At 39.8% G+C, this 24,194-nt stretch overlaps 1 protein-coding gene across 2 annotated transcripts; it reads right to left on the bottom strand.

Annotated features, from left to right (window-relative positions):
- Positions 1 to 190: 190 nt before the first annotated feature.
- Positions 191 to 15,142, bottom strand: LOC137869500 (retinoic acid receptor beta-like). 2 transcript variants are annotated; one of them, XM_068706910.1, is made up of 8 exons: positions 14,579 to 15,142; positions 10,234 to 10,388; positions 9,245 to 9,386; positions 6,910 to 7,073; positions 4,007 to 4,183; positions 3,381 to 3,585; positions 3,125 to 3,283; positions 191 to 2,387 (listed from the first exon to the last, which is right to left on the bottom strand). In XM_068706910.1, the coding sequence occupies exons 1-8, from the start codon at positions 14,748 to 14,750 to the stop codon at positions 2,221 to 2,223; spliced, it is 1,341 nt and encodes a 446-aa protein (XP_068563011.1). In that variant the 5' UTR covers positions 14,751 to 15,142; the 3' UTR covers positions 191 to 2,220. The 2 variants fall into 2 exon arrangements, with proteins under 2 accessions (XP_068563011.1, XP_068563010.1); XM_068706909.1 differs by having other exon boundaries at positions 6,910 to 7,076.
- Positions 15,143 to 24,194: the final 9,052 nt, after the last annotated feature.

Below are 24,194 nucleotides of genomic sequence, written 5' to 3' on the forward strand. Positions count from 1 at the left end.
CTCCTAACTGTGCTGCAGTGCAGTTCCCCTGCAGGGACCACAGGGGGCAGTATGAACCCGGCTATCGAAAGAAGACGAGCTGACCTCAAACAACCTCACAGCTCCACAACATTATTAAAACATGAACTGCTGCGTCGCCTCAGAAACGACAAAAGCCGGCAGAGTCAGTGGAAACACGACACGGCAAAAATGAAAATCACATACACAAGACTTTAATAGAGCAACAACAACAACAACAACACAAAACATATGAAACGTGATGAAATGTTCCAGGTTAAATTGGCGAAATATGTAAAATTCACACAATATGGAAGACGTTGGCACATCTGGAGTAGGCACGTGAGTTCTTTCAGTACACAGGCTGCTCTCTTTGTTACTTACAGCAGATATTTTATACACTTAAACATCCTTCTGTTTAATGTACATTTCTTGAGGCACGAATGTCATTTAAGTTTCGGATGGTAAATCTAAAAGCCGCTGTAGGTATTGTAACAGACTACTTTTCCCATAATCCTTTTTATTTAAGTTTTCTTTCTTTTGAATTAGTGTTATTTCTACAGTACACAGTATTTCACTTATGCAAAATTAATAAGACAATCGCAAACAAACAATGTGTTTCAAAAACGTATTTTGTTAAAGGAAAATAGTTTGCAGAAATTAAAAAAAACAATGTTTTCATCATCAATGCTGAAACTCTGAACATTTCGGTAAACACCCAGGCCTACCAATAACTGCAAAAATGACATCTGGGATTAAAACTTTGCATGTAGAATATATGTGAAAGAATAGAGTTGTGTGTTAGCTTACTTACAGTGGAGCTATATTTGATCCAACAACAGCTGCTCCAAGTGAACAAAAGCTGGAGCCAGCAGCCCGTTAGCTTAGCTTAGCATAAAGACTTGAAACGAGGTGGAAACTAAATAAAATGTACCTCTGAGTCTCACGAATTAACATGTCAGGTCTGGTTTGTTTCTTGTTTCATTTGATCCAAACAAAACAAAGCGTAAACACAACAACTTGTGTTTTTTTTGTGCAGGGACTATTTCTTGTGTCACTGTGAGGACGCAAAGGAACCAGCGTAGGAATCACTTCCTATCGACTACACAGAGCTCTTTATGCGATATTTGTATTTTGTGTGAAATGAGTGCATTTTATAGTGCTTATGAAAAACATGCCACGGTGGAACAAAAAAAGTAGTGTCCATATCATTTACACTACTTTCTGCAAACAATCCCACAATGCATCACATTTTTGAGCTGAATTTGTTTTGGAAAAAATATCAAATTCCCATTATTTTGACTGGTATTGCAGTAGCGATATTAGATTCTCATTGAAAAAAAAATCAGGGATTTATACCAAAAAAAAAAGATGTAGAAGAAGTCTGTAGATTATGAAGGACATATATTTCATTTAAAATGAAAAAAAAAAAAACTATTAAAAAATAAAATCAATTATTTTTACAGCCCCATCGCATTTTACAGAAAACAACCACTGTGTGACGAATCACTTTGTTCAGTTAAATTCAAAGATTCCTCACAGAATATGTATTTTGTTCACTTTTTTGTTTCGAGGCTCAGCAGTTTTCCGTACTTTACTTTCCTATTTTCCTGTATAGACTCAGTTACATACGTTTGTGAACTTTGTCATTGCCAGTTATGGACATTCACCTTTACGAGTGTGAGCGTCTACATTTCCCTTTTGTGCAGACAAATCTGCCCCCCCCCCCCCCCCCTTCAAATATGTTCAAACAGTTAGTCCAGAGCTTTCTTTTTTACACATACGGAAGAAAAATAAATTGCGTGTACAACCAGTAGACGTTTTAAGTCCATAATGTTTAATAACTCTGCTACTCTAAAGCTAAAGAAGTTGTTATTTAAATGAGGTAAAAGTAATCCATGCAAGTATAAATACAGTAGAAACGTGTGATTCCTGGTGGTTATGAGGTGTCTGCCAGGAAGGGGTTAAAAAAGGAAACTGTGATACAATTTAAAACTTGACTGCATCGTTCTCTTTTTTTTCCCCACTTTGAGGCAGAAATGAGCTTTTTTCGTTCATCAGCGTAATAACTGAATCTCTTCTTCAAACTGTGATACTGAGGTAAGACACTAGTAACCCTCTGCACTGCGTCTTTAGTTTATACTGTTAGCGGTTTTTTCTCTGGGGAGGGAAGACGGGAGACAATGTTCTTTGAGCGGCTTCGGAGTGAGACGCCAGAGGAGTTCATGTGCTGCGAGGAGATGACGTGCGTGTGTGCTGGCTGCTGTTTGCCTCCGCTTTGCTCTCCTCGGAGTGTTTCTCCAGGTCCTGCAGATCCTCCAGCATCTCCTCGATCAGAGGGGGCATGGAGCCCGGGATCTCCATCTTCAGCGTCACCACCCTCTCCGCTCCTGTGGAGCGACAGAAGCGCACATTAGTGCCCGTTGTTGTCATTACGGAGCGCTGCGAATAAGTTCTCGTTTCAAAGTCAAAGAGTATTTGAATAGGGGTTTTTTTTTGGTTTGATGCCTGGAACAAGGTCTGTGGTTAACACACGCTGGAGATGTTCTACGATATAAAATACATGACAATATGAATATTTCATGGCACTATTGCGATTAACGTTATTATCCCGATATCCTCTGAAAATGGCAAATAGAAACAATGGAACTACTTTAGCTTACGTTAAGAAACAAATATTATATTCTGAACAGAATTGATTGTGAAAAACAAAAAGGTAATCATAAATCATATGGTCATGAGGATAAATCAATAAAAAAATAGCTACAGTCAGACAGCTTTTTGAAGTAACTCATGTGAGGATATTCACAATAATCCCAACAATGGAAATCCACCACGATCCACTTATTGCCAGTGTTTTTAATTGCGATCCGTGATAAAATCCCATAATGTCTCATCCCTATTACTCTTCTCGTGAATTTTAAAGCTTCTACTTGTCTTAAAAAAGGCTAAATGAGACTTTTAAATATCATCACGCTAACTAGTCCGCCTCCACAGCCTCCTTGTGTGCATGCGACCATCGCGTAGTTTATAGGCTAACTTTAGCTTTTTACTTCTCTCGATTGCAACGCTTAAAAAAACCCCATAAAAAATGTGTTTATTTGTGAAGATTATCTTGCTTTCTGACCTTTGGCGCTGATGCTGCGCAGGTCAGTGATTTTCATGAGGGCTTTGGGGAACATGAGGGGCATGCTGGGCCGCCGTTTGCGGGAGTAAATCTTCAGCGCCTCCAGCAGCGGCTCCTGCAGCACCTCCACCTTAGACGGCTCCTCCAGGTCCTGTCGGTCTGTTCGAACAGACACCAGAGAATATTTAGCTTATGTGTTAGGAAAAGCCCCCCCCCCCCCCCCCCCCCCCCTGTATTTTTTTCCGAGCTTCAGTACCTCCAGAGACGAGACAGATGGCGCTGAGCAGGCCGCTCTCTGTGTCGTCCATCTGCAGCGGCAGCAGCTGGCCGGCAAATGTGAAGACCTGATCCGTCAGCGGTCCGAAACCGGCGTTGTGGATCTGAGTGCGGGTCAGGGTCAGCCCGTCGGAGAACGTCATGGTGTCCTTGTCGGGAGTGTAGCGAGTGCAGATCCTCAGGATCTGGATGGAAGAAGAACAGAGCGAGGAAGAGGAGCGGAAAAGAAAGACAGATTTGATGAATGCGTTTAACCTCGGAATGAGTATCAGATCGTGATGCAGGAAGGCTCTGACAAATATTTAAATCATTGTGCAAGTTGTGCAAAAAGGATGTAATTGTGAGTTTTAACTACTTTCGTCGGCAAACTGGGTTGTTTTTTTCTGTTGGATACTTTCAAAATGTAGCGTACTCTTTCTGGTTTCTCCAATGTTGCAGACTCCAGCTTTAAGTGTTATTCAGGTCATCCAGTTGAAGAAAATCTTGTGTGGGCGCAGTTAAAGCCAAACTATGTACAGCTCACGTTAAGTCATCGTCACAAAGTTTCTGTTCGAACACCTGGAAGTCTTGAAGCAGAAAGTTACTTTAGGAAACACACAGACGTACCAGGATGTCCAGGCAGGCGGTTTTGAGCAGAGTGATCTGGTCAGCGATGGTCAGGCCGGTGAAACCGGGCACTCGCTTGGCAAACTCCACCACCTTGATGATGCACTTGGTGGCGAGCTCGCTGAACTTGTCCCACAGCCCGAGGTCCAGCTGGATCCTGTGGTCTGAGCTGGAGTTCTGGAAGGAGGAGAAAAGAAGAAGGTGTTTGAGATATTTAGCGTTCGTGTCTCAGGATTCAGAACGCCAAAACTAAGACATATTGTCACCTTATAAAGGCGATATGGTGAATGTGCATTAGCATTCATTTAGCGCCGAGTTTAAGAGATCTGATGAATGTCCAATATTTAGTCTTCTTTTTTTGTCTCTGTTTTGTCTCCATCAACTCCTGAGCATTTTGGCCGTCGCCATCTTGTTTTTGTTTTTTTTGCAACCAGTGAACGGAAGTGACCATATTTGGACTGTGGAGGAGTGACGTAGAGACGTCTTGATTTTTAACAATAAAAATAAACAAGAAGCATAAATAGAAAATAAAAAATGACGTCTATAGTAAAACTACTTAAAATATACCTTTTTGAGGCATTTCATTAAGAGTCTTTAAGACTGATACGTCTCAAAGCCGGGTCAAAGGTTCTTTGGAACGTGTCTTCTCTGTACTTCTTGATTTCACTCATTCAGTACATCCAGGAATCGCTGACTCATCGAACTACAAACATGTGATGGAATGAAGCGGTTAAGAATTCATGGAAAGGGCACACCCAGACACATTGTTACCATTTGGATTAACCGGGGGAGTTTCTGTCGTGAAGGCACAAGTTATTCCTGTTTGTGATGCACGTGTGTCACAGTTTGAATGAACATCGTGTTCTCTTTGTGTGTCCTGTTTGTTTTTGTAGAGAAGCAGAAGTCCTGGCCAAGTATACAGTTTCACCAGCAATTACTAACCTTGGTCAGGTGCAGCTGCTATTCGTCTATAAACAGGAATGCTTCTACCCACAGAGACCCAGACAGACCTGTTTTTGTTTTTCTATAATTTAAAATGATTTAAAATACAATGTAGAAGGGCTTAGAACATTATGATGGAAGTATGTGATGGCCATTCCCACGCTCACTTTCGTCTTACAAGTTGTGGCAGCAATTTTTGGATTGACACCATTTATTACACAGGTTTTGGTGCTAAATTTAACAATTTTTGACTTGATAAATATGATCAGAGATCACTCCAAAATACCACATTAAAGAGACCAAGACCTTGAGGAACTCCATAGAAAAACCCATGCTGTGATTTGGTATCAAAACCTTTTGAAATTGGGAGATTTCTGCAAGAATTGTTTTTCGATTGGATGGCGAGCACTTCTGTTCTAGAAACAGACTGTAATCCTGTTTAGGGACCCTAGCAAGCAGAAATATTCAAATAAACCGTTTTTAGATTAGACAAAAATAACACATTTAATCTACGAGACTCTTGAGTTTTTTTGCACCAAGGCCGACATGAGTATTCACAGTCGTTGATTCATCGTAGTTTTCGCGAGAATAAACGCACACTCAACTCTCCACACTGGAGCTCATGACTACAATACTGCAAATACTGTGTGGAAAAGTTACAGTGTGGTCACATTTCCTATTGGTGGCGCCAAAGAAGCATGTTGTTGAAACGATCGTATATACGCTGAGCTTCTGTGCACTGTTTTTTTTTTTTCATCCTTCATGACTGGACTGAACAGAGTCTGAATGTGTTTATTGAATGTAGAACATGGTCTTTACTACAAGGCCTAGTGGTCAGATTATAAAACCTCTGGATCGCGGTGGATTTCTGAAGGAAAGACAAGAGAGCTGATGTGGTAAATGAATGGACTGCACCTATATAGAGGCCATCATTCACCAGCATTCACCAGCATTCACACACCCATTCACACACCCACACACACACATTCACCCACTGGTGGCAGAGGCTGCCATACCAGGTGCCACGTGACTCACAAGCCAACTCACGTGCAATTTGAGGTTTGTTATGTTGCACAACTACACTGTGAGATGTAGACTGCATGGGTCAAATGCTTCCACTAATAATAATAATAATAATAATAATAAAAAAAAATACTATTACTTACAATGCTAAATAATAAATAATAAGTAAAATAATTGATGTTATGCTATCACTTGTTCACAACGACTACATTTCTGACACATACAGGCTGAGTTGCACTAAATATAATTAGTTTGATCGAAGAAGAGCTCTAATCAGAGTTTATCAAAACTAGGTTGAGAATGAGGAAATACTGATCTAAAATTAAGATGATCTCTGTTGCACAATTATAAACTAATCTCAGGTTTATTAAATTCAAGTTTAAACCTAAATCAAATAGAGTTTAATCAATATGGAGATGCTCGCTTACCCAAATTCAAATCAATAAGTATATTTGTGTGCTAGTAAGAAGGGGGGAACCGTTAACTTTTCGGCTGCTCTGTATTCCTTAACGTCACGTGACATTGTTATCTCGCTAACGAGCTAAAACGTTCGGCAAAGAAGCTCTGATTTCTATATAACAGAAGATTTTAAAAAACAGATTCTGAACAGAATTTTGACATTGATGTCCGAAAACAACACGATTGATAAAAAAAATGCACTATTTTACTGGCTGGCATCCTCTTTTTTTAATGGATGATTTATACAGAAATGTTTCAAGAAATATGAGACGTGGCAAGTTCTGGGACAATTTAGCCACTTCCACGTATATTTCCACAACATAAATATCTGTTAAATTCATGCAACCCTTCAACTATTAACCATAAAATACTCCTAAATCAAATGAACCACCGGCCTGAGATGACAGCTTTGATCTTTTTTTCTCTCTGCGGATTATTCTCTCTCTGCAGAGGAACATTTCTGTCACGTCGTGACTCACTGTGGTGTATTTTCCCAGCTGGCAGAGAGAGGGGAAGGTCTCTCTGTGAGCCCTGCAGATCTTCTCCACTATCAGGCCGAGCTCCGCCGTCAGCTCGTACGTCTCCATGATGGTCATCTTCACCGCCTCCTTCTTCCCCTTCCTGCTGTTTCTGTCGTTCCTCACTGCTGAAGAAGAGAACGACGCACGTTATGAGATGTTTACATGGATGACGAAAATGGATTCAAACAGCGCCGATGGTGCTTGATTTAAAACTCTGAACCTTTTGGGCTTTTTGATGTTAATTCTCCCTTGAATTTAACTTGCATGTGTTTTCACGTTGACATTCTAAATGGGCTTCACAATCCTTTCCATGACACTCTAGTCTTTGATTGTGCAAATACAAGATGCTCGTCTGTAGTCCACGCAATTCAGAAAACACAAAGACGTGGTTTGAACGTGGTAGAAAACAGTGATCTGTACAAGAAACAGCGATAGAGTACACTTTTTGAAAAAGCAACAACACATTTTTATACACACACACACACGTTTTACTTTATTGCTGTTGTTGACATTTTCTAGATTGAGACCATGGGGGCCCCTGAGACTTTGGGCCTTTGGGTCTGTACCTGGTGGATCCGTTCAGTTATAGAGGTGAACGGTAATGACTAAAATGACATTAAATTAAATGAACTTGAACACCTTTTTCAGTGCAACTCTCTCTCTGGTAGCAAAACACCCAGTCTCCAATGTACTCAGCTGGCAGTAAGCTGTGAGGATTAAGTGCTACTGGAGGGAGCATGAGAAGCAGGCTAACCCAACCTAACCAGGTTGGCCTTTCATAATCGCTTCGCTAACGGTGTCAACACGTTTCAGTGTGTCCCAATGACTTGGCTCAGGCTGCTACACACATGGGCAGAATTATGCAACAGCCCCCGTCTCCGTCGCTCTCACCACCACCCACTCCTCCTCCTCCTCCTCCTCCTCATCCTCCTCCTCATCATCTCTGGATGGCCTACATTCAGTCGTCATTGTGTAAACGCTCCAAGTGAGATCGTATTACACACGGACCGACTGAGGCGGCCAGCGAGCAGTTACATCGCATCCACCTGTCTGCTACATGTGATGGGTTGTTTTTTTACGTAACGCGTGTGTGTGTGTGTGGACCGGCAACAATGAGAACATGTGGGTGGGTGGATCCTTCACAAGCCGCCCCATCGCTGCCCATAACACTCGCTCTGTTATCTAGGTCGAGTTCACTGAGAACTTCTCAATGACTCATTTGAGACCAAATTCGATACCACGGTAAACAATAAAAGTGCAATGTACTGTAACACGCACTCTTTCTTACTGTTTCCATACTGGTTTTTGTTGGGAAGTTAAATGGGTCATAATTCCCTGTCTACTATATATTGTATACTGCTGTGAAAACATATCCTTTAACTTTATTTATTCACTTTTCTCGCCAAAACTATATTTCAACCTGAACTCCTCCTCATGATGTAAATCAATGGCACCTCACAGTTAGCTGTTGGCTCTATGCAGGACGCGTAATAATGACTCTCACCGCTCTTCTTGGCAAGACCCGCCCTGCGCTGGTTGATGCCAGGGGGGCAACCTCCGGTTCTGAAGTGTGAAGCCAATGCTGAAGGGCCTTAAACTTGCATTCTCTCCAATGGCCACCAGGGGGCGACTCCTCTGGTTGTATAGAAGTCTAGTCTAAAATGACTCTACTTCTCTCTTGATCTATTCCCTCAGTAAACATTGTAAACATGAGTTTATGGTCTCAATCTCTAGTTTCAAGTCTTCTTCAACACAGCATGATGTTCATTTAGTACATTATGGTCCATTTAGAGTCAAACAGACCATAAAGCAGTGTATGCTTTAGGGCGGGGCTTACTGTGATTGACAGGTAGCTACCAGAGCAGTAGACAGCGTCCCAAATATGGTCACTTCCGTTCACTGGTTGCAAAAAGCCAAGATGGCGACGGCTAAAACGCTGCACTCGAGGCTTTACAGCGACAGTCCACAAACCAATGGGTGACGTCGCGACGACTACGTCCACTTCTTATATGCGGTCTATGTTTGAGGCAGAGACGATTGACCTTAACGATGGTTACGGTTAGTTGAACTTGGGTAGTTAGGGTCAGGATAGCTCATTGTTAATGATAAACTTAAGTTGATAATTAGTTGAGAGCGACCCTTCCGTCACCTCTTATATCTTCCTCTATCTGATCAATGACGTCTGCAATCCGCTGTCTCCTATCTCCTATCTACTCTGTCCTTGGAGGCCTCATCACTTCCTCTCAGCGTCTCACAAGGCCTCCCGCTGAGTCGGCGTGGCTCAGACACTTACACTCCTTGGACATTCCCGCCGCGAAGCACCTCTGGAGCCGACAGTACTGACAGCGGTTCCTGGTGATCTTGTTGATGATGCAGTTTCGGTCTCGGTGGCAGGTGTACGCCATGTTTTTCTGCACGCTGCGGCGGAAGAAGCCCTGCAGAGGCAACGGGGAGAGTAAAGAGACGATATTAATGATTCAAGTTACCATGAGTATGAAATAATCTTTTTATGTCATCTGGAATCGTTTTCACACTGTAATCAGGTGTATTAACTTTTATACTTGGAGAGTTTATAGTGATATTAATGGTACGGTTCTCCAAATCAATGTGACTGAATGCAGTAAAACATCCTGTATGAACATATTATGCATTAAGATATTTACTCCATTCATGGTCAGTCATTAGGAAACATTAGATCATGTCTGCAAAAAATGTTTGTGCAAAGTAACTGTTGAGATATTTACTTATAAAACTGTAGAATGTTTACAAAAATGACAGATGTAAATTTGTGTCAATTGTCAGTTGAATTAGGAATAATAGCAGGTTCCAATGATGTGTTTTGACAATAAAGCTACTGTTATGTGTGCTATACTTTTGAATCAGGCAACATGCTTCTAAATAGCTTGATTTTCAGCAAAAACTCAGTTTGATTCTGCAAACACATCACCGACTACAACCTGAAATGTGTTAAAAAGAATCTGTTTGGGTAGAAACATCTGCAAACAACACAGATACACATCTGGAATTACACAAGTCAGATTGCTTACAACAGTGTGTTTACGTTATCTAGATGGAAGTCAATGTTGCTGAAATATTGACTGAACAACATGTTTACCAGGACAAAGTTCAGACGCTGTATTGCTGTTGGTGTTTTCTCTGAGCAAACACAGCAATCAATCTATATTCAAGGTGTATTTGTCGGGGAGCGATACAATATACATGGACAAACTGAAAACAGCTATCAGATGCAAGTTTGTTTTTTTTTTGGGCCTGACAGGTTACCTTGCAGCCCTCGCAGGCGCTGACGCCGTAGTGGTAGCCCGAGGACTTGTCTTGACACACGAAACAGGGCTTGTAAGTGCGAGGAGGCGGCGGTGGGGAGGCGGGGCTGGCGAACAGGTCGTCTGAGCTGGAGCTGGAGCTCTGGCTTTCAACGGCTGCAAACACACAATGTGACACCATACAACACTCATTAACACACAGGGAGAATGTAACATACTGTCACTTATACGTTTGAACCTTTTGGGTTTTATTGTCAAAGGAATCTGATCGGGTACTTGATTTCATGACAGCGGCATGATAGTAGGAAAATAAATAGAATATCTTTTGATTCGGGACTGTTGGTAAAAGAAAACAAGCAATTTGAATATGTCTTCTTGGGCTGTGAGAGATATTAACAGGCATTTTTCTCTCATTTTTAAATTCTATTTTATAGACAATGGATCATTATAGGGCTTTCACTTTATATAAAAAATGTGTACTTTCATTTGAAGTGGGAAAATAAACAAAATCACATTCAAAATGTACCGTCTATACAGAACGTGCAACATTGTGGGAAAATATGAACATTTTATGCCGAAATAATCATCAAAATATGCCTAAAACTCTTAAAAGGGCAATTAAACATACCGGAATCACAACGTTTGTTAAGAAATAAATATCCTTATTGCATCACAAATAGGACAGATCTTTTTGTTTTTGTGAACATTATTTTTTGTGAAAGTTATCATAAATCATAAGTATAAATAAATGAATAATACAAAGTATTGAGTAGTAACATTTCCTGTGTTTGCTTAAGGGAAAAACGTTACATTTTACCACAATACAAACAAGGTTCTAAGAATATCTTTACTTAATTTAACCTCACTGACGAAAAAAATCAAACAAAGGCAAGTAAAAATAATAATAGATTACCATAACTATCATAGATAACTGATCATAATACAAATTAATAAATCAGATGAGCGAGTATTAATCCAAAGCGTCAATAAATGGTCTAAATCACTTTTGTATTATGGATTACAGCCACTAGGAGCTGCAAGTGTAGCTCTCTGTCTTGCCAAGATTACACAACTAGTTGGAGCCTCTGTTAAATAAAATATTTAGAAGAAGATAATGTGAACATACGGTCATCCTCACAGAGCCAGTGACTCTGCTAAATGATAAGGCTGTTCAATTTCATAAAAATGTTCTGAGATTTCAGAGAAAAGTCAAGTAAGAGAATTATTTCACAGTCCTCTTGTCGCTGGGCAGGACCTTCATGTCAATCTACACCGATCTTATCAGCCCTTATCAATAAGAAGTGGACACAGTCACCGCGATGCCAACCATAGGTGAGTTTACTACGGTTGTGAAGCCTCGAGTTTGGCATTTTGGCCGTCACCATCTTGGTTCTTTGGACCAAAAGTGACACAAGAGGGTGGAGATAACTGAACGCTGAATAAGACATTTATAGGTGACAAAAAAAGCTACAATGAACTGAAAACACAAAGTCAAAGAATTAAAGTTGTAAGAAGAAAACACTCGGACCGGACAACGGCGTGCTAGAAACCTGTCAATCACTGTGTAGCCCCGCCCTAAAGCATACCCTGCTTTATGGTCTGTTTGACTCTAAATGGACCATAATGTACTAAATGAACATCATGCTGTATTGAAGAAGACTGTAAACTAGAGATTGAGACCATAAACTCATGTTTACAATGTTTACTGAGGGAATAAATCAAGAGAGAAGTAGAGTCATTTTAGACTAGACTTCTATACAACCAGAGGAGTCGCCCCCTGGTGGCCATTAGAGAGAATGCAAGTTTAAGGCCCCTCAGCATTGGCTTCGAGCTTATCGCCTGAACTTATTCACATATATATAAAATGTGGAGTAACATATCTGCACTTGTCCTTCATGGACCAATAAACCAAAACTATCGAGTGAAACCCAAACTGTGTCATGAATAAGAGAGTAGGCGTCTGTCCAGAGAAAGCTGGACTCATCGGTCACAAACCGGCTCTTTGGAAATGTATTCAACGTAGAATTTGCTTCTCCATAACATGCACACATTTGCACCTATTGTGGCAAAGCGTTTATCTCAATCTTTCCAGTTGAATGTATCATTTCACAACAGTCCACCCTCTTCAACTTCAACAGATGCTTTTGAGAGGAGAATCGCTCCGGTCTGTGGGGGCTCGCTCAGCCTCCCCGCCGGCTCTCCGATCACCTCCACCGCTGACAGAAAACGAAGAAAGTCGTTTTTGGGAGAAAAAAAAGGGGGGGGGGGGGGGGGGGGGGGGGGGGGACAAAAAAAAAAGAAGAGAAAAATTGCTCATCTACATCCCCTCGAACCCGTGGCCTCTGATTGAACCTGGAATCAGCGGGTCAATCGAGGACACCCCCATCAGCCCGAACACAAAACAATGGCGGAGCATGCCACGAGCCCAGCTGACTGATGAGAGGGAGGGAGAAGAAACAGAAAGTGTGTGCGGTGGGGCGGAGGCGGTCATTTGGTCGGGGGAAGGGAGAAAGAGGTGGCCCCCGTCCCAATTTAGGTGGTGTTATCTGATGTATGCGACAATGCGTTTAACATTTAAATCAAAAACATATTTTGGAGCCTGCGAGATAAAAGTTTAAAAAGACAACTTGCAAGTGAAAGAAGTTGGGTATAAACTTGGTGTTTTTGGTAATATCATATGCAGAAAGAAGCTCTTTTTGTGATTAGCCTCATATTGCTTGTTGCTAAATGCAACATCCATAAATCAAAATTCAAAAGAAGCATTTTCTGTTGCAGCCCTCGCAACAAAATAACTTATTTTCTCAACTGATTATTTCCTAAAATGTCAAAAGTAGTGAAACACGCTCATAATTTCCCAGAGTCCAGAAATGATTATGAAGAAACCATAATAACCGACAAACATTTTCATTTACTGTCATATTCGACAAAGAAAAACTTCAAATCTTCATATTTGAGAAGCTGGTACCAGCTTGAAAGAGGACCAAAAATATTAGTTATCAAAACCGGTTTCAATCAATGAATCAATTTAAATCAGCAAATTGTTGCAGCTTTGGGTTATTTATTTGAATATCTTTTGTCTCCTTTTACTGGTTAAAAACACTTAACACTTTTTGTGTTGTGAGACGTGAAAGCAGCAACAGTCTGTAAGTTTAAGACGCACAAAGAGGTCAAATTATTTCACACAAATATTACAGTTAGTCCTATAAATTAACACACATTAGTGTAGCAGAAATGTTGTACTTCTGTACTTCTTGCTGCAGGACTTTTACTTGTACTGTCTTCTTGTTTCTGTTGTTTCTACTTGTGTTGTACTTGTACTTCTACTTAAGTATAATATATGGGTACTTCCTCCACCACTGACAACAGTCTGGCTCTCCTCTGAGCCGGTGACCGCCCGGTGAACCAGCGGTGACCCCAAACTGACCGGCCCCGTCCCGAACACAGACCACCACACAGCTCCCTGTTTACTGACGATTATGTTCAAAACAAAAGCCCCTGAACTCACCACGAAAAGCATCGCGGTATATTGATCACCAGATTTACTTTTTCCCCTACATGACTTTCATAAGCAGTTCATAAAACAATCAATAAATGCGTTGTAACCACATTAAAGTGTAGTTGTACGCGGCCATGAGAGCATTTTGACGTTTTTAACACTGTACAGTTATAACGTCTCCTATGAAGTCTACTTTATATTAAAACTGTGTTTCATTCATTATGTGGTATGGGTGCCCACGTGAGTCATAGTTGTTGACAAATAAATGAATAAACACTTAAATCTGCTTACATGAAACCATCAATTAAACATGTATACTCTGCTCATGAATGTTAAATGAGGGGTTAAAGTAAACTGTTACAGTAGAAGGAAAAGTCCTTCACACATGATTAGAGGAAAAAACTCAAATTTGGCTTCAAGTCAGTTTTTGTATTTATTCTAATATTCTTTTGTTCGTTTTTTGAAGCGTTTCATGATCTTGCAGTAGTTTATCAGTATGTTGATATCTAAACTTAAAATCTACCTCCTTTAGTCTGGATTTTGTTTAGAATTATGTTTTTAAAATGTTAAGATGCATGGCTAAATGCTTGTTGACTTTTTGGTTAAAGTCTGGTTGACTAGACTCACCTGATGTCATTTTGTTTAGCCTATAAATTAAAGTGTATAGAGGAGGGTGTCAAGCACAACATTGAAAAGCCATTTAAGGGAAATTTATGTTGGGCCATACAACTAAAATAAACTTGATTTAACATGATTGATTTCTATTTTTTAAATAACATGATATTTCCCTTATGGAGGCCACCAAAACATCACTGATTCAAATTGTTTTAAAAATGTAGTTTCCACCTACACTGCGAGCACCGGTGCTGCTGCCAGTCCGCCTCGACCAGCTCGGGGAAGAAGGCTGCCAGGTCCTGGTCCTGGTCCTGGTCCTGCAGCATGCATGCAGGGCTGGACGTGGACGCGTACAGGTCCATGACTTCTCCGGGACCGAAGGCTTGAAATTCCAGATAGTCAAACATCTTCTAGGTTTCAGTCTCCGCGACTGAGACGTTGTCCGCATGTGCAAATCCTTCACAGCAAAGACGGGTTTTTTTGTCCCCCTTTACTCCGGTTTGAGTTTGACGCAAACAGTGTTTTAAGAGTAAAACACGCGTGTGTTGCATTCAGAGGGGCGTGTGTAGACCGATGTTTCCCCACAGACGCTCAGAAAGTGTTTGCATGTCGCTGTGCAGAAGAGCCACTGACGGTTAAACGCGTCCAGGTTTATTCTGAGGCTGTTTTGCATAACAAAGTTAGTCCCGGGACTTTCTTCCTCTTATCTCCTCTTTATTGACGAATGTCTCAACTCGGACCTGCTTCATACTAGTTATGTCAGAGCGAGCGATGGTGTTACCTAATGTATGCGAGTGAACTCCCGGTGAACCGCCTCCGCTGCTGGCCTTCACATGACCCAGCCGTGGTGTGACATCACGGGCCGGCAGCGGTTGGAAACAAGAACCGTTAAGTCATTTTACTTTGAGTAAAAATAATTTATACTGTAAAAGTAGCCGAACACGATTAAAGTTTAACTTTGAAAAGTATACAATCTGGAGCAGCAGAAACAGAGATATTGTATATTTTTTTATTTATTCCGTGTGGTCTTCCTTCTGCTCAAAATATGGCGCCTACAATCCCCATAATGCAATTCGAGGGTGGACGTCGGCCGGTTGGAATCAAGTACCGAAATCATTTACTCAAGTAAAAGTGTTGATACTGTAAAAGTAGACTACCACGATCAAAGGTTAACTTTGAAAAGTATACAATTTCAAGCAGCAGAAACAGATACATCATTTTTTTATTGTCAGTAATCTTATTTCTGCTCCAAATTTTGCGCCTACAATCCCCATAATGCAATTCCAGTGTCGACCGTGTTATGCTAGCAGCAGCTAATCTGTGACGGAATGAACAAAGTACTTTTATTAAAAGTACAGCACTTAAGTACAGTTTAGAGGTACTTGACTTTTACTTGAGTATTTCCATTTTATGTCAAGGTGCTTTATAAAAAGACAACACCTTTTACTCCATTACATTTATACACTTACAGACTCAGATTAATACAAATATTAAAGGCTACATTTAGATGTATTGTTATTGATTAAGCTACTTTAAATTAGCCCCACGTTATTACATACTTATACATACTGATTTACTGAAGTAAGATTTTATAATTACACTTTTAAAAATCACTGCACTTTATTTTTAAGTGTGAAGCTAGAGCTAAGAGGCGATTAGCTTAGCTTAGCATAAAGACAATAAACAGAAATGTAAAAATTACAAGTTGTGGTTTTAATTAATTAGCTTTAGAGTTGTTTGGTAGACATGGTTCGTTGCTGCTTTTGGTCTTTATGCTAAGCTAAGCTAACTGCCTCGTTGCTCTAGCTCCCTGTTTAGCGCAAAGACATTAAATTGGAATCTATCTCCTCACTTAACTATCGCCTCGAAACTGAATAATTGTATTTTTTTAGTTTAAAGGAGCCTAAAAGTACTTGAAGCGACCATAAAAGGCACTGAATCATAGTGAAGAAGGTCAGTATTCAATTATTAACAGCCTGCTCAAGGGAATGCATCAATGATTTCTTGTGCTTTCAGATCAAGATAAAATATTAGGCTTCATGCACCTCTACAGGGTGAGAAAGTCATAAACCCTAAAGATCTTTACTGTTAATGAAATCCTTCTACAATCAAACTCAAGTGTGTTTATGTTCTGAGAAATGTATATTTCTACCAAACTACATAATTTAGCGGCTATAGAATGTTCACCCTTGTTCGATGTAATGCTCAGTTGAGTATTATTTCACATTTACTCATTTTGTGAACTGAACATGCTTTAATTAGGCCAGAACATGCCTACTGATATATTGTCACTGTCCACTGAGAACAATGTACCATAGCCCAAACATCTTTTCTTTTATGGAGCAAAAGAAAACCATGTGCCTTGTTTTAAGCTTGGAGATAATTCATTATTTAAAGATATTCCAATGGCTTTTAAAATAACGTCATGAGTATATGGCAAAGTGGATTTTTTTAAATGAAAAAAAGCATCTGCATACTCAAATATGTGCAGACATCTTTTTCAAGGCAAAAAAAACAAAAGATTCAAGGAATTCACTCAATTAACTTTAACGTAGAACACTTGCGTACATATGTTGTAGTTTTGTGGCGAAACATCATGTGGATTGTAGTCCTAGGTTATGATGGACTACAAGTTAAAGACACAGTATCTATGGAGACAGTTAAAAAAAATATGCAGCACATCAGAGATAAAATACACCCAGATAGAATATGCAGCAATGGGGATAAATGATATGTAAACATCTGGCTTCAGTCATAAACAAGCATATAAAATCTGTTATACTTTATTCATGAAAACATTCATGTTGGAATCCTCATCAAGACCCAGTGGTTGCAATGTTCTTATAAGAAGTTGATCCATTAAGCAAAAATTCTAACAATTGTTTTCACTGGACGTTGATGATATTCAAATTATTCCGAAATATAAGTGAAATACTCTTCCTGCTCCCTTCCAAAATCACTCAAGTCCAGTAGGATTAGTGTCATTATGCCGGAGAACATTCAGGCTTTTAGCTTTGGATTCATGGTTCACCATAAAGGGACACTTTCCTGTTTTAAATAAAGGGCATCAACGCAAAGCAGGTTAACACTGATGTTTCCGTATTGGCATTTCATGATTGAAACCATGTGGCCTTTTACAAAATCAATACTTTTTAGGCTCTGTTTCTCTTCATTTACGTCCACTTCAATTCTTGATCCATGACTTTAAGTGAGAAATATTTGCAGCCAGGAGGATCCATAATTAAATCTACCGGGAGATAAAGTAGGTCAGCTGGAAGATGGGTTGGTGGATAGGGGGAAGGAAATCTGTTCCACTTTGGAATAATGGACCAATTTAACAGCATTCATCAACTGGAAATGAATGAAAACAACATACAAGCCCCCCCCAAAAAAAGAAATACATAGAAAAAGTATTTGAATAAATTGTCCAAAAATGTATTAATTTAAAAGAGATCGCAGGCGGACGATGCCAAAGAAGAATGCTAAACTATGTTGTTTGAATATATAAATACACTTGATCTCCTTCAATGCCACTGCTAACCCCATTGAGGCGTGGAGGCAGCACAGATCCAATGTTAAAGGAGGCTAATTACTCCCAGTATCTCCCACACTCCAGGGAGGCCAGGTCATCCAGAGGACAGGCATGTGAAACATTCCTGCAGCCTGCTGCTGCTGGACCTCCCTCCCAGTCTCAGTCTTCCCCTGTCCTCCTTTTCTCCTCCTTCATCCGTCCTCCCCCGGCTCCTCGTCCTCATCCTCTTCCCTCTGTCCCATTTAGCATCGCTCTCATTTTTTTTTTCTTTCTTTTTTCTTCTTGCTCTCCATCTTGATCGCTCTTTCCAATGTTCACTCAGTCAATTGTTGTCGAGTAGAGTGCATCTATTCAGCCATTAATCAATCACATTTTGTAGCATGTGACGTACTGATTTGTTCTGATTAAACAACGGCTCTGTGAGGATGTACTTAGGGTGCTTTGAAGTAATGCTAATGTAAGCATGCTAATGTGCTTGCAAAGACAACGCTACCTTGTTGATATTAAACAGGTATAATGTCTACCAACTACCTCCAAATTACTATTACTAAACTCCATTTGGATTGGCACATATCTGTGGCTGATGTGTGAGATATTGTTGTATTCAGTCTGGCTGTACCCTGACAGTCCTGGATACCTCCATGGATGTATGATGAGAACACCCCGTCATTCCTATGAAGGTCGCTCCGCGGTCCGTGAAGCAAAAAAAGTTAGACTTCCAAGTATAAAATTCAGATGGAAGTACTCGGATCTTCCGGCGCTCTCACGCAACCCTGGGCCCAAAGAACAAGTGCACAAGTGTTCCCTTTAACCCGGGCTCATTCTCACGAACGGAGGAAGGAAAACATCTCTGGATTCAGCTATGTGCTAGTGCATTTTACAACTTTTAGGACCTAGCGATTTAAATTAGGGCCGTTGATGTGTTCGCACTGGGCAGTTGATTTAAATCAAACATAATTATCCGCTGATTTACAGATGTGTGTTTCCCAATGTAAGTCTATGGGAAAAGTCAAATCAAGAGAGAAGTAGAGTCATTTTCTCATAGACTTCTATACAACCAGAGGAGTCGCCCCCTGATGGACACTAGAGAGAATGCAGGTTTAAGGTACATTGATTTCACTTGTCAGAACTGGAGGTTGCCGTCTGTTTGCCGCAAAGCCTGGCTCTCTTAGGGGCTTGTTTACATCCCGTAGAAAAGCTCTGGGAAGGCGTACGTTAAATTAAAACATACATTAGCCAAACCAGCCCGTTAATCATCCTTGAAGCCTTTTAACAATTCCAACAAAGCATAAATCCCACTTCTGTGCAGCTTGCCCAAGTAAGTTTTCAAGTTTAGCATCTTCGCTTCCTTCTGAATCACCAAGACGTATTGGGCTCATTACTGTCCCTTGTGGCAAGAGAAAAGAAATCCACCAGAGCCCGTTCAAAAGTTGGCGCGAGGAAAAATGTTTTAAGTCTGGAAACATCTGGGATTGTCTCCCACAAAGTGAATGAGCTATCATTCATCATCCTTAGCTGTGCTTTTAGCTGAATACTAACATTTGCATTACAATTTGCATGTTAGCATGCTAGATGCTGAAATTAGTACAATTACCACGATAACATTTTACCAGTTAACACTGTAGAGCACATTAAAGTAAAGTTATGGTTGATGGGATTAGCTGCCATTAGTTTTAATGCATCATGATGGATCTGTCATGTTGTGTTGGACAAGTGCAAACTTTGATCTATTGCTGGCGCTAGACGAACAATCAGAGGATCACCAAAGTCACAAGGACCTTGAATTTCTAGTGATGATTTCAAGTATCATAGCAATGCTTTCAGTGGTTGAAGAGATATTTTACTCCAAACCACCAGACTGTCTGACACTGGTGGTCCTGCAGCAACAATACTTTGTCTTTATTTCTGACAATAACAAACGCTTTGGTGAATTCTCATAAGATTTTATTGCAACAAAATCTGGTTTCAATTACAAATTAGTTTTATTTTTCAATATAAATACACTCAATATTAATATAACATAATTCACTTTATATATAACCCTGACCCTAAACCATTAAGAACAATTTACTTATTGTTTTTTGTCCTGATTTGGTCAAAGTCATGAAGGAAATCTACCCTAAATATACAAAACCACACAAAAACAAACCACATCTTGGTTTCGTTAAAGCTGTAAAGTACTTTTCATCTGCTCCTCATTTTGTGCATTTCCTCAGCATTTTGTCCAAATATGGCGTTGCACCAAATGGTAAGCAGACTGAATGACCGACTTCCCAACAGATCCTCGGCCTTCCTTTTGATTCTTTACAACCAGTTGTAAACCTTCACTTGGAGTCTGGCACCATTGAGGAGTTGTTTATTAGAGCAATATATCTCTTTATTTTCTCTGTCACACAAACAGCAGTGATGACGGGCAATGAACAGGTTTAAAAGGGCTCTCTGTAAGTGAAACTCCTCTTTGAAGTTTTAGCTTATTAAACAACTGAAAATCAAGACCATGCTTGCTGACTGATGAACAGTTTTCTTGTGTGGAAAATCTGGGGCTAATAAGATATTTGGGACATGTGGGCAGTTATATTCTCTGACCTACAGCCAAACTGTTATCTGACCTGTCCGGGGTTAAGTGGAGTTTTACATTAATGACTGCCCAAACTATCCAACAGTAACAATGACACTAGTCAAACTGATACATCTAGTTTGTATAACATTTACAACATTGCAGATTTCACCTCACGGTCAGAGATTAACATTGGATATATATTATGTTTGTTAATATATGCTTTCTGCAGACCCATACTGTAGTGGAGGCAGATAACCTCTACACGGCTTGATGAATACTTAGTTTGCTCAGTGAAGAAATCAGTTTTTGGATGTTATGTGGGAAGCAAACAATTTCAAAAAGTTTGGCAAAAGCTATTTGTCTTTACCGATCGTTCCATTGGCCAAGGCGATGTGGAATATGGCGCTTAATTACGGTGTTTATTAAATGGAGGACGTGCAGGGCAATCTGATTCCCAAATGTTTCATTTGCGTTTATCCTACAAAGCAAATTAAACATTGTGAAGATTTGATTGGCCGGTGATTAAGCAAAGTCTCACGAAGAAAAAACACATTTAAAAATGTAATTGATTAAAGACATTAAAGCAAAATGTCCCCCCCTGAAACAAATGACGTGCGTACAGGACACGTTACTCAGCCATGGTTAAACCTGTTCAAATAGTTGCAGCTATAAAAAAAAATAATTCTAGGGTTGTTCATAAGCATTCTGGGAAATACAGCTAATCACTGGGTTGAAATACAACAACTGCTCAGAGCAAATTTCCCAAATTTGGAATCAGTCACATCTTAAGGGGACCTTTCTGAGGAGCATCCAGCATTGTGTTGCATTTAACAGGCTCATATTTGACTGTATGCAAATGAGGAAACTGACAAAGGTCACCTCGATAAGCCACCTGATACGATCACTGACACACAGTTACTTTATTTAGTAAGCAATAACAGAAAGCAACAAATTACAGCAAAAATATGCCATTTTGATTTACTATACATCACTACTTCTGGATTTAGAACACAAAAACACACCAGAAATAAACAGATCAACTAAGTTTACAGTGGACATGATTAATACAGTAAGATATATTTGAAAAAAATCTATCTTGATCTACATTAATTATGGTTACAGGCATTCTTCCTTTGCAGCTTGTAGAAAAACAAACGATCACACAGAACATCTTATCCACTGGTTTCATCTTTCTCTTACTCTTGTTTTCTGGGTTGAGTCTTCCACCGCAGGTTAAAGTCAGTCAGTAGAGCCTTGTTCGTTAGCAGTGCGCCCAGCTGAGAGGGAATCAAAATAATATCATTTCAGTTAGGTTTCAGGAAAAACATCGTGGTTGGGCTTAAAGTATGTACGTAAACTTTGTACAATGTAAACAAACACATCAGTAACATAACTTCTACATAACTCTTCTGGTTAAAAATCTTGTGTTGGTCCCTCCAGCCCTTTGTGGGTCTTTATTCAACCACACGTTTTCTCTGAGTGTCTAATAATGACGCGGATGGGTTTACACGGCAGTTACTTGAAAGACCGGCGTAAAGGATACCCTGTGCGTCGGTATCAGACCCTAAAGGGGGCGTGATGAAGCGATCGGTATCCAACACCCTGGAAATGAGGATGAGCAGTAATATTGTTAAAAACGACACATGTGTTTTGGATAATGTACCGTCATAAAGCATAAAATAAAAAAATTATTAATGCAACACAGTTTTACTTGAGGGAGTTATGTGATTTAACAGCTGTTAACATAGTACATTTTCATCTCATTTGTTACTGAAGTCTGATTCTTGAGGTCTGATGCCAAAGGTTAACTGATTCTAAGGTCCGATGCCGTGAGTTCTGATTAGAACCGATTCTGATGCCCGATTCTGGCAACTGATCTTAAAATCTGATACCAAAGTTCTGATACTCAGGTCTCATAGCCGGGTTCTGAAGCCTGAGGACCGAATCCTGAGATCTGATCTAAGGTCTGACGTTAGCCCAGAATTGTTCCTCTTTTTTTCTCATGAGAGAATGAGAATATGGGCTGGAACTCTACCTGCTGTAGGATCTGAGTGTTAGTAGCTGGATTTGAAAGGTCAGCATTGGTCTGAATCTTCACCCTCACCACGGTCATCTTCACTTTAAGGGCTGGACGGTCCAACAAACAACCAGAAGCCAAGGAGAGAAATATTATTGCACTGACAGAAAAAAACAAAACAGAGAAGTAAATATGTGATTTATATATATATTTTTTTACCTCCATGGCACCAGAAGGTAAGCTCAGTGTTACAGTGCAAATCATTCCACTGGTGTTGTGAATTCTCAGCTGCACAGTAATTGTTACCATCCATTTCTCCCCTTTGCCAGTTTCTGAAGGAGCTGCTGCTCTTGTCGGACCACCTCCACAGCACACGGTACAAGCCAGTCCACACATAGTACGGTGGTATTACTGAAGACAGCCTTGAGTTTTCTTCATCATTCTCCATCATAGCCAGGTCGGTGTGATGTGTTCTGCAGTAAGTCTGGGCATCCGTCCAAGTCAGGCCGATCTTAATTAAAGTATATACTTTCTGGTCAGTTAAATGTTGATCTACCGATAGAAGACAAAAAAAGCTTCTGTTACTGCAAAGACTCGAGTGTGTGATCAAGTATTTTCTCATTTTATTAAGACCTTTAAAACAAAATGGCCAGATTTTTCTGAAAAAAATTAAGTTGAGCTTGAACATTTCCGCATCATCTCATATTATTTTGAATATGCAAACCAGCCATTTTTGAAGAAATATAAGATATAAATGAGACCAAATAAATGCATTTAGGCAGAGTTAACAGGCTCTCATTCTTTTAATTCCCTCTCATTATTTTAAACAGAACGTACGCTCATACGTTCATAATAGGTTCATTGATAAAAGCTACAATTATCAGAACAATATGAACATTCAGGCTCCAAAAGTGTACTGGAGATAAAAATGTTCAATAAACAACTAGAAGAAATTCTGCAAATTGATTTGGCAACGCCAATAATATTTTCTTCGGACCACACCCAAATAAACTTTCAACTACAGTATGCATCTCTATACTGCTTTTTAATTCTCGGTTCACTCTTTAAATCAATAAACACATTATTTTTTCTTACCGTAACAAACAAAATATCGTCTGGCCAGACAGTCAATATCATCCCATCTTCCATTAGACTGCATTATCACACATGCCTGATCGTAGTTATAGTCATCTGGTTGACCTGGTTGCCAGTTTTGGTAGCCAGTTATGCTTGTTCCACCAGTTGCGGACCATCTCCAGGAGTTTGCATCATTGCCCATGATTCCCTTCCAGACCAAAAATCATGGTTGGATCTGTTGATCTGAATCATTTCAAAAGGCTTTATTTTTAGTTTCTAAGATGAATTAGAGAGAGATCAGACCAGGTTAGTGTTCGTACACGTTTTGGCCAATTGACTACAAATCACATATTTTTTAAATTACTGTTGACAGTCTTTTTGTTCAGTTTTGGCTCAATATGATTGTAGGAGCTATATATTTTATGTTAGTATTTGTTATTTAATTCATAAGTAGTATTCTTTAATTATTCTAGATGTGTGCTTATTTAGGTTAGATTGTTTTTGATATATTAAGATTGCTTTTTCTCTTTATTAGTCTTTTGTTTAGTTAAATTATTTTTGTTGTTTAAGTATACTTAGTTTTTGGGATAGTTTGTTTTGCTTATCCATTGGGTAACACCGTGGGCACCTGTGATTAGTTATCGGAGTAGGTAGGTATAGGACCA

Source organism: Cebidichthys violaceus, unplaced genomic scaffold (assembly GCF_023349555.1).
Source record: "Cebidichthys violaceus isolate CVI_PGR_0920_01 unplaced genomic scaffold, fCebVio1.0.p SCAF_123, whole genome shotgun sequence".
Classification (NCBI taxonomy): domain Eukaryota; kingdom Metazoa; phylum Chordata; class Actinopteri; order Perciformes; family Stichaeidae; genus Cebidichthys; species Cebidichthys violaceus.